The 11,542-nt window shown below is 38.6% G+C and overlaps 1 protein-coding gene across 1 annotated transcript in view; it reads left to right on the top strand.

The window, feature by feature from the left end:
• Positions 1-8,119, top strand: part of col7a1 (collagen, type VII, alpha 1) — a gene marked incomplete at both ends in the record, with an annotated part of 65,707 nt that extends 57,588 nt beyond the window's left edge. The window contains 5 exons of the mRNA XM_079242122.1: positions 772-855; positions 3,247-3,375; positions 3,696-3,869; positions 4,342-4,515; positions 7,983-8,119. Of these exons, the coding sequence (XP_079098248.1) occupies positions 772-855; positions 3,247-3,375; positions 3,696-3,869; positions 4,342-4,515; positions 7,983-8,119 (698 nt within the window). The remainder of the gene's footprint in view (positions 1-771; positions 856-3,246; positions 3,376-3,695; positions 3,870-4,341; positions 4,516-7,982) is intronic.
• Between the last annotated feature and the right edge of the window lie 3,423 nt (positions 8,120-11,542).

Here is an 11,542-nt window from a genome sequence, read left to right on the forward strand (position 1 = left end):
GTTTTCCAAAAGAACACGGTGGTTTTGTCTCCTCACAGTCCTGGCAAGTTCACCATCATCGTTCACTCCCACCTGAGAGACATCTAAGCATTGTCTCAAGTCAGCATTGTCGAGGCGTGTGATTGCTTAAGTTTCCCCAGATTTCTTTGTGATCTTGCTGACCACCTTGTGCCAACATCTCATGTTTCCTCATTTAATACATGGATTTTTCCTGAACAATACAGCTGATCCATTCCATTTCTCTCCGCATCGTTGACCGCAGCATTGTTTGTGTGCAGCCAGACTGTTACTGTCTTACATATGTCTGTGCATACCTGAAAATAAGTCTCCCACTAAAGCCCCATGTGTAATTTGAACCTTATAAGAACCCCAGTGAGATGTAAAACTATAGTCTAAATGGAAACAAACCGTTGTAACTTTCTTCCAGTAAATTCATAATCCAACATGTTCACACACTCATTCATTAGATAGAAAATAACTTTCCTTTTTTTTTTTTTCTTATTTTAAGTACAGCAAAATATTCCCTTTTTAAATTGTTTTTTTAAATATAGGACCTGTAAAGACTTGATGGTTGTCTGTCACAATTATGCCGATATAAAAGTTCGCAAACATACAAGCACCACAGTCCTACCAGAATATTCTCTTCTTCCCCTTTTTTCATTATTTTGCTTTTCTGACTTAAATTCCATCTTTCTATGGTTCTGTCGCTGTCTGAATCCTCTTTGTTCTTTCGGTATTCCTTTTGCTCTTCTTCCTGTCTGGTTCTCTCAGGTTCAGGCCTAGACACTCGGTCCCAGCCCGCAGTCAGGGCTCGGCCTGCTACAGAGCAACAACGGGTACTGAAAGGGGACAAGGGTGAGTGTTTTCTCCACTGCTCTGTAGTTGACCTCAGTCTCTGTCTTTGTGTCCGAAACAAACAGGTCAAACTAGTGGCGCTGCATATGAAGACCTCTGCTCATTGGGTGGTTTTCTTAACAAGAAAACAGAGAACTCCATTTGTGGCCCACTGTCAAATCATGTATTTGTCTGGTAATATATAAGTATAGTGTCTTTTTACCTGACCCCGTACTGTAACTTGGAGGTTTGTTGTGTTAAATTTACAGTCAATGGAAGATTTTCAACAAACAAAAATGACTTAATTTCTGGTTTAAAGTAACTTTGGTAGATGTTGGTCCTCACCGGTACTAATTCCTAAAAGTTTGATGTGTAAAAGTTTTCTTTAAAGGAATACTGTGTAACTTTTTGCCACTAGAGGTGCCAAACCTGTAACTTCCACAGGCCGCATGACACTGTCGTAAAATTAAATTAAAAACATCACTATAAATGATAGTTTTGATAATGACAACTTATGTCCGTAAATTATGAAAAACATCCACATTTGCCCTTAGCATATAGGACATTACAGTAGTACAGCACATGAATACCATAAAACTAAGCCTGGCCATAAGCTAATCAATTTATTTCTTTAATATTTACAGGAATCTTGTTGTATTTCTGTAGTAGTTGTTTTTGCAAAAACTAACTTTAGCAGCTTAGACATGCTTTTGTTTTCTCTCTCTCTTTTTCTCCCTTCATCTTCTTTTTTTTTTTTTCCTCTTCCCCTGCCAGGTCCAGCTTGGCCATATCAAGACTGACTATGATTGCAAAATAAAAAAAGAAAAAAAAATTATCATAATAATGAAAATATTCAGATTATCAAGGGCAGCTAAATACATGAGATGTCTCCCTTGACAGAGCAAATCTGTCTGGCAAAAACACCAGCCCAAGTTGAGCTAAATGTTTGGGGAGTCACGTTAGCTTTGGTCGGTCTGTCACCAATTAGCTTCAACTAGCTGCATTTAGCTTCTTCTAACCACTAGAACTAAACTTACTGCCACTGTTCTGAATAAATGCTGGCTGTAAGATTTGAAAACGATTTCACAACAGGCAAATAGCTAACTTACCAGTCTAATATTAATAAAGCAAATAGCGTGGCTTTAAACATCCACACTGTTCTGTCATCAGACTCCAGCAAGTCAATTCTTTGCCACGATCGACTCGTTTTATTTTCTACTGAGCAATTCCTTTCCTGCTTTCTCTTTTTGGCGTCCACAGACACCATTTTACCATCTTACTTTATTCAGGCATGACAAAATTTCATTTGAAAGCAGATGCCCTCTGTGTTTATAAAAGTGGAGCCATAAAACCAAGCTCTCCAGGTCACATGATCCCATGACAGACGGATCCATCTCCTGTAAAGTTACAGTGTCTGGTTTCTGAAGAGGGCAGCCTCCTCAGAGCACCAACACATGTCAAGCACTTTATATTGATCCTGGAAATCATCCATTATTACTCACATCAGGTCAAAAGTTGCACAGTATCTCTTTAATTCAAGTTCAACCAGAACAACAGCAGTCACTTTAATGTCGTTTTGGCTTTATTCTTCAGATTCTGTATAGGCCTGATGAAGCTGCACCAATGATTAACTTTCATCTATTGGACACTTTTAGAACAAATAGTTCAATGGAGTCCTGAGATTGTGGAGCTGCCCTGAGGTCTTGATACCTCAGGGGATCGGTTTTTAACTTGCAATTACTCGTTGGTTTTTTTTGTTTGTTTGTTTTGTTTTGATAATCTGTTAGTGGTTGAGATTGACATGAAGATCACAATATTTTCTAAGATATCAAGGCTCCATGAAGTGTCAGGTTACCTGTTAATAATTGTTAATATTATATTCTAGATATACCATTAATAACTGACTATATTTAGCAATTATTAACTGTCCTATATAGGTTAAATTAGATATTTATACTCTTAGAATGATGGCACACAGTAACTTGGTTTTATTTACTACATACATATATATATATATATATATATATATATATATATATATATATACACAGATGCATAGTCATATAAAAATATTTAAGCAAATATTTAAATATTTACTTTCTTCAAGCTGTGTTAATATTTTAGAGGCTGATTAAACTAGAAGGCATCTGTGCTCAGTAGTAGTCTAATATTAAAGGGTCTGAATACTATTTAAAAAAAAGATGTTATTCTTTGCTTTAGTTTTACAGAGCTGCTTGCAGACAAAAAGAAATTGATTCATGTTGATAAATACAAAAATATGGGGAAATTTGAAGCAGTCTGACATTTACTCATGGCTCTGTGCGTCGCCGAAGCCCTACAATCTGTCTGAAGGCTGAACAGTGTCAGAGTCAAATGAGAAATGTTGACCTGTGTGTGCTTCTCCTTCTTAAGGCCGTGAACTACGTGTGGTGGTGAACACCAATGACCCAGACTACGAGCACATCTACTCCATCGAGGCCCTGGATGACCCTCTGGATGATCTACTCTACATCTCTACACCCTCAGCCAATCAAACGGATGGTATTTTACTTTTTATCCTGTTTCCAATGCTTTCATCTTGTCAGGTAGCACAGTTTGTATTAAAAAATATCTGTATACCATTGACCTGACTCTTACACCATGTCAAATTTAAGCTCACTTCTACAGTTTCTCATTTTACATGTCGGAATCCCAGCAGCAGCAAAGCCTGCAACAAGCACACACCATCCTGTGTCTGTGACCTTTACTGTTGATACCCTAGTCAGGATCAATCTCCCACTATCATATTCATACATTTCTCTTATAGTATAATGCATCTGTGCTGTGTGACTGTGTGCGGACGTTTCTGTGTGCATCGGCAGGTGAGGAAGACAAAAAAGACTCTGTGAAAAAAATCAAAGTCGAACCAAAAAAAGCAGCAAGCGCTGATGATCAGAAAACATCAACAGTTGATTGTCAGAAAACAGGTGAAGTTGCGCCTCTGACAGCAGACAAATCCAAGTCAGTCAGGTTCAAGAGGAGAGTCAAAGAGGAAGGTAAAGCAGCTTGTGTATCTTCTTCTGTTTGGGGGATCCATTCAGGGTTAATTCAGCCATTCTACCTGTCTGGTGTCTGGCTCCTCCTGCATGCAGAAACAAGCCTGCCTAATAAAGGGCACCTTGTCTGTTCACCCGTCAACTTATTTTCGAATGTCTCTGTACAGTTCAGGTCATCAGTTATTGATAAGCTAAAATAAATGAAGCTTTGCATGCATCCAGGAAAAGCCAAAAGAACAAAGGTGGTTATTTGCATCAATGTGTTGCCTCGCATACTTAATGAAGTCAGCAAGCCGGTTAAATGATTGCAGTGATCATGCGTGCATGGTTTGGGCCCCCTCCCTCTCATTTCTTTGCTTTTTTTTCCCCTCTGATTTCTCTAGTCTCTCATTCTGTTTGTGCTTATGCATACATCATACTTTTTTATGTTCCTGTCTGCGTCTGTGTGTGTGTGTGTGTGTGTGCACTGCAGATCTGTGCCTGCTGCCTATGGATGAGGGTAGCTGCACACGATACACTCTCCGCTGGTACTTCAACAGTCAGGTTCAAGCCTGCAGACCCTTCATCTACAGTGGCTGCGAAGGAAACGACAACCGCTTCCTCCACCAGGAGGAGTGTGAGGAGGTCTGCCTCAGTGAGACTGAAGGTGCTAAAAACATAAAACGCTCACACACCTGTTTATGTCAAGTAAGGTATGCAAACTAACATGTGGCCTCTGTTGTGCAGGTGCAGATTCTCGTCTGTTAAAGACGGCACGATGATGGCGACCAACAGCTTGTCTGCTAGAAGACTGTTTGCCTTTAAATAGATTTTACATATTATGCCATCAAATGTGTGCGGTTTTTTATTTTTATTTATTATGTCTTTACCCCCACCACCACCACTACAAAAAGACTAAATAATTTTCATAAAGATGAAACGAAACCTTACAATTGTGCAGCGAAGAAGCAAAAAATATGTATATTTGATGATTTCAAACTCAAGTAGAGTTTACTTACTTGTTTTCTAGGCTTTGCTTTAATTACCTTTGTTTTTTGGCCCTCTTGTGTAGTTATTTTAGTATCTGCAGTGCAGTGTTTGTGTCACCCTGGCAGCAAGACTAATGGCTGCATACAAAGAGGAGCAAATTACCCAATTCACCTTAGTGTGAACTGAAATAAAGTAAACACCAGTTTGGGAAAGCTCATCATGTTTTTTGCTAAATGTGGCTGTTTTAAGTCATTAGTGTAAGTGTGTTGTCTTGGATCTAATTATTCGCCTAAACAAGAGTTGAGTCTTTGACAGAAATGGAACTGGAGGGAAAATCTCTCTCTTAATAAGGTTTTTATTCTTTATTGATTTCAGGAATAAATCAATCGCCCACACCAGAACATCCTCAACACTAGGTGTACAGCAGCCTTTTTAAAAACAGATCTGCTCTGTTCCAACTCAAACAAGTTCAGAAACGCACAAACTCTGAGATAAATAAAATAATCATGCATGTATCTAAACACAAATTGCAATGCAAATGAATGCCAAAGTACACAGGAAGTCTGAATACTTCATGTGTCTCCGTGGAGTTATTTTATCAACAGTTCTTATTCATAGTCACTCATTTAAGTGAACACCTTGACAATGTTGAGCTTTCAGTTATTGGTTTTTTTTTGTTTTTGTTTTTTTTTTATAAACTTTCATCAGGAAAGCCCCCAAAATTTGGTATCAACATTTCTATTTATTCAGTAAGTAATAACAATGTTGACACATCATGACTTTTATGTACTAGATATTAAACTGTGGCACTGCTGTTCCAGCACCTCCCAGGTCAATGCAGACCTGTGGATTGGTAGTCCTGGGTTTTTCTTGACCAGGGGTGGTCCTTGACGGCTGCAGTCCTGCAAGTCTTCAATTTCTCTGCTGCAAAACATCTGACTTATAGAGACAAGACCTCAAAAGATCTTCTTGACTTAGAACTATTACTTTTTTTTTTTTCCTTTTTTGCTGGTCCATTTCTGTCACACAGTGTTTATGCTGGCCCGGATAGGCTGTCGCCGTCCCTCTGTAAACATGCAGAACTATTTGAAGGCATCTTTTTCTGTTTGGATGACATCCAACATCAATGAATTTTGGACTTTTGCAGAATCTCAAAAGCTCTGTTTGAGCCATGACATTCATGGCCATGATCAGTGCAGTTTAACGAAGAAAATCCAAGAGAAAAAACACCGGACGTCAGTTTGTTCCATCAACACTAGACACAAACCTCCAAATAAGTAAACATGAAACCAAACACTGAATTTTGTTTTGAGAATGAGCTTTGCTGAAGTGGTAGTTACTGAAAAGCTATTGTAAAATAAAGTCTGACTTTGCTAAGTTTCAATCCTTTGCACATAAAACCATTGATCTTGCTGTCTACTTAGTAAATTAGAGAGGTGCATTGAGGGTTCCGGAGGGTTTTGCCTTCATTCCAATTGATCATTGAAGGTCTATTCATGATATTTTTGTTATGGTTCTTGCCACAAAGAATCAAATAACTTGAATTTAGAGTGATATTAATAATTTTATCAGTTTTTCTCTAAAATCTCATCTTTTTAATTAAATAGTTCAACTATTGGCTAAAACTCTTAAGTCTCCTGGAAGTTAAATTTAATGTTCCAGAGTTTCCTGCATGCCCCATACATCTCTATCTCACAGAATCTGATGCACAAATGACAAAATAAAATACTGTCTGTATTTCGCAGAGCTACAAAAGTTGACTGATGTATTTCTGGAGCTTTGTAATTTGTGTTTTACCAGATAAAAGCCGAGCGTGGCAGCTCAGGACACGACCAGCCTCTTTTCGCTTGAGATGCAGCTCTGAAACTCACTGAAACAGAATTTTTCTGCAATGCTTAATTTGCTTCCTCCCTTTTGTTTTCCTTTAAAAAAAAAAAAAAAAAAAAAAAAAAAAAAGCATTTTAACTTTTTACTGTAAAACAACAGTATAGATCATACGTAGAGACAGTAACTTGTTTTTTTTATTTTGCTTCACTTTTTGTGCATTAGCTAAATGGTACAGTTGTCTTCTTTGCAAAGTTTCAGATAGATAATTAAGTCAAAATGACTTATATTTCCATCCAGACCCTTATAGCTACATAGTACTGTCTACAAATGTGGCAATGTGCACATTAGCTTTCAGGTTTTGTTGCATTCTTGCAATGATATTAACATGTAAGTTGTGTATTTGAGTTCCTGCCATCAGGCTGTCAGGGAGTCAAGTTTCTGGTATATTTAAACGTAATTTCTATTATTTCAACTATAATTATTTTATCAGAAGAGAACGTCCAGGAGCCTGAATATGGTGTTCATATGTTCAGTTCTTCAGGTTGCTTGTGTGTCTTTCTTAAAAAGCAGTGTTAAGACTTAAACAAAATTCCTTCATACTCATTGCAGACCCAGATTAGTAAAAAGAAACCCATCATAGCCAAGATCCTGGTGTGTATGAAAATACTATCTATGCAAAAGACAGAACAATAATATTTGCCTCCAGGTCCCTGCTTTGCCCACGTAACTTCTCATATTTTCTTTCAACAAAAATAACTGCAAGCATACGTATACTGGGTTAGTATTCTGCATATAGTTTTATCATATTGTATTAATTATGAAGAATCAAGCACAATATTCTTTGTACATATTTTTAGTTTTTGGGGAGAAGTTGATTTTCATGACTGCATGTTTATCTGCCAGAGAAAAGGTGCTACTTTGAAAGGTATTTTTGTACCGTGTTGAAGGTGTAAGCTCGTTTATTTGTGTGCTACAAGCCTCTATTGCTGTGCTGTTATGGAATATTTTAATGAGCATTTCTAATAAACCAAATGTTTGAAAAGAAACAAAGTCAGCGTATCATTTTGCTTTACTTCAAATCTTTTAATATAAAAATATATTGTACAGGATACTCTACATTTACGTCTTTTTTTGGGACTTCATTAGCAGTCAGAAAACGAGAAGATAAGATTCAAATAACTACATGATTATTTTTTTGATGGAGAAGATAAGCAAGAAAGAAATTAAGTGTGTGTTTGTAGGTGTGGGATTCATTAGATGTTCTAATTTCATCAGCGAATTTTATTAATGAGAGGATTTTCCGCTTGTTGGCCACAGCTCCTCCTTCCTGCGTGTCTCCATGCTCTCTGCCCTCACTTGATTTCCCCTGGTTTGCAAGACACTCCATCTATATCACCTTTATCACACTTCACCCAGCTCCTTACACCTTCATCAACTCCTCTGCCTCTTCCTGACTATATTTTAAAAGTTATCAGTCATCTCCTCTTCGAGCTGTAAGCTTTGTGTTGGAAAGATGTGTGACAGCTTAAACAAATTAAACGCTGTTCTGCAAGGACACACTGACAGAGATCTTGTGCATGTAATCATGAACAGGTGGAAAATGTTTCGACTTGCTCAAACAATTATCCAAGAGAGTCGCTCTGCACCCTGCCTAAGCTGCCACTATCTTGAGAATTTAAAATATCTGTGTTGTACAGCACTTCAACATTGGATAGGAACTTTGCTTCACCTTAAATGTTTGGAAAATAGTGTCAATTCTTCTTTTTGACTAACATTTCCAGTTAAACTTCAAATCTTATAAGTAGTTAAAGAGTTTAAACTGATGGCAAAATGCACCACATGGGAAAAGCTTGTGCTAGGTTTTGAAACGTGTCCTAAAGATTTGTTCTCAAGCAGTACTGAGGTTAAACCCTGATACTGGATGATATTTCCTGGGCTCCAGTAACCATCCTCAGTCGGTGCAGGTTGGTCAAGTCTACACCAAACTCAGAAAATAATTTGTCTTGCGCAGCTGAGCACAGAGATTCTTGTCTGGATGTGAAAGGTCTTCACACAACATCTGGAAGCTGGAAGCACTCCGATCACTTTGAGATATCAGCACTCAATGGAAAAAACATTTTCAGTTGCTTACTTTATATATTTTAATTTTCAGATGAAGTTACTACATACAATGGTGATATATAATTTTTTTTTTTTTAAATGAAAGGTTTTAACTCTCAACACTGATGCATTAAGCTTTTCATATTTCCATAGCATACTTTCAAGGCAGCATTTTAAGAAGCAGATATGTTTATAAAAGCTTGTTATCAATGAAACTTAATCAGAACACTTATATATTGTTAACTTCTGAAATGCATAAAGCCTTTCAGGCCTGAGCTATTTCTAAGCAGCTGCTGAAAAAATAGATGTTTCCTTTGAAAATCAACAAATATAACAAATAAAAAGAACACTAATGGGATGAATGTAAAGGTTGGGAAATTCTGCAACCTTTGCTGTAAATCTTTGATTTGCATTTGTGCAGTATGTGAAGATTATCTATGACAAGACTAACTCAAGTCACAGAGAGCAAAATATTAGACGTTTTACGACAAAGAGTGCAGGCAAGGTCTCCAAAATGGCCATTTTGAGACAGTTTGGCACCACTTCTTGTCAAAGCGTGAAAATTAAGGGTTCCATTTCCACTTAGAAATTTGGAAATCCACTTCACCTGCTAGAAGTGGAAATGAAAGTAGAACACAAGACATTGGAAGAAGAATTCTTGTAGAATTCTTCCCCAGCCACATTTGCTAGCTCTGTGGGGGGGATCCCAAGGCGTTTCCAGGCCAGCCGAGAGATATAATCCCTCCAGCGTGTCTTGGGTCTTCTCTGGGGTCTCCTTCCACAGGGACGTGTACGGAAAACCTCACCAGGGAGGTGGCCACCCTGTGGAGGAAACTCATTTCAGCCACCTGTATACAAGATCTCCATCTTTCGGTCACAACCCACAGCTCACGATCATAGGTGAGGATAGGAACGTAGATCGACTGTTAAATCGAGAGCTTTGCCTTCTGGCTCAGCTCCTGCTTCACCACGACAGACAGGCGCAGAGTCCGCATTACTGCAGACGCTGCACTGATCTGCCTGTCAATCTCACGCTCCAGTCTTCCCTCACTCGTGAACAAGACCCCAAGATATTTAAACTCCTCCACTTGAGCCAGGACCTCACACCCGACCTGGAGAGGGCAATCCACCCTATCCTGGCTGAGGACCATGGTCTCAGATTTAGAAGAGCTGATTCTCATCCCAGCCGCTTCACACTCTGCTGCGAATCACTCAAGCGAAAGCTGAAGATCACGGCCAGATGATCCTAACAGGACCTTGTCATCTGCAAATACCAAAGACCCAATCCTGAGGCCACCAAGCCGGTTCCTCCCCCACCATCTGAACCAACTTACCATCAGGTGGTGATTAGTTGACAGCTCCACCCCCTCTTCACCCGAGTGTCCAAGCCATGTGGCTGCAGGTCCGATGATATGATTACAAAATCGATCATCGGACTGTGGCCCAGGGAGTCCTGATGCCAGGTGTGCATATGGACACTCTCATGTTCGAACATAGTGTTTCTTTATGGACAATCCATAACAAGCACAGAAGTCCAACAACAAAACACCATTTGGATTCAGAGAGGGGGGAGGCCATGCCTCCCAATCACTCCTCTCCAGGTCTCACTGTCCTTTCCCACATGAGCACTGAAGTCCCCCAGCAGAACAATAGAGTCCCCAGAAGGAGCACCCTCCAGCATTCCCTCCAAGGACTCCAGAAAGGGTGGGTACTCTGAACTGTTCGGTGCATAAGCACAGACAACAGTCAGGACCCATCCCCCCCACCCGTAGGTGGAGGCAAGCTATCCTTTCATCCACCGGGGTAAACCCCCAATGTACAGGCAAGGTCCAGCCCCTCTTGAGGGTACTGGTTCCAGAGCCCTATATCTAGCCGGAACCATTTCACTGTTGTTACATATAAATAACTGTCATCTCAAACATTTATTTAAAAGCATCAATTCATATAAGAATTATCCAAAGGAAAAGCAAAATAAACATTTTACTATTTGTTTTTTTCTTAGTGCGAACTTTTTAAGAAAATGTATTCAGAGTTTATCACCTTCATCACCACAGTTTTCGTGCACAAGCCTGCACCAATGTGAGCGTCAACAGTAGTAGGACCACAAAAATCCTTCGCCAACTAATTCTGTATATTCCCATGCAGATATCTGTTCATAAAGATTATTTTAACACTAATGCATGAAAACTGTCCAAAGGACTCATCGGCCAGTTTGTATGTCTCATATGGTTTTGGTAATGAATTGTGTCCGCAACGAGAAATGAATGGGGATTCAGTTTATGTGTCTGTGTGCTTTTGAGATAAAATTGTCTCTTTTAAGAACAGATTCTATAGAAAACTATATATATGTGCAGTGGGGACCAGAAAAAACAGGGAAATATATGTATTCGGAAAGCTAATTTAGCTTGTTGGAAAAAATGTCCTGTAAAAATTCTTTGCTTAAACTGCAAAGCCTCAGCATCTTATTACACCACAGCTCATTCCCTGAAGCACTGAAGTGTCATCAGCTTACTTATTAAAGCATAGATATCCTAATGACTGACCTACACTACATCGTCAGGTTCATGCAAATGCTTTGGAGGAAATGCAAAAAAAAAAAAAAATATATATATATATATATATATATATATATATATATATATATATATATATATATATATATATATATATATATATAAATAAAGACTTGACGCTGCATGTATGAATTTATACACCTGCCATATGTCCCTGCTTTTATTTCAACCTCCTCAGCTCCTTGTGTCTGTTTTCCAAAGGTT

This window comes from Telmatherina bonti (assembly GCF_933228915.1).
Source record: "Telmatherina bonti genome assembly, chromosome: 6".
NCBI classification, from domain to species: Eukaryota; Metazoa; Chordata; class Actinopteri; order Atheriniformes; family Telmatherinidae; genus Telmatherina; species Telmatherina bonti.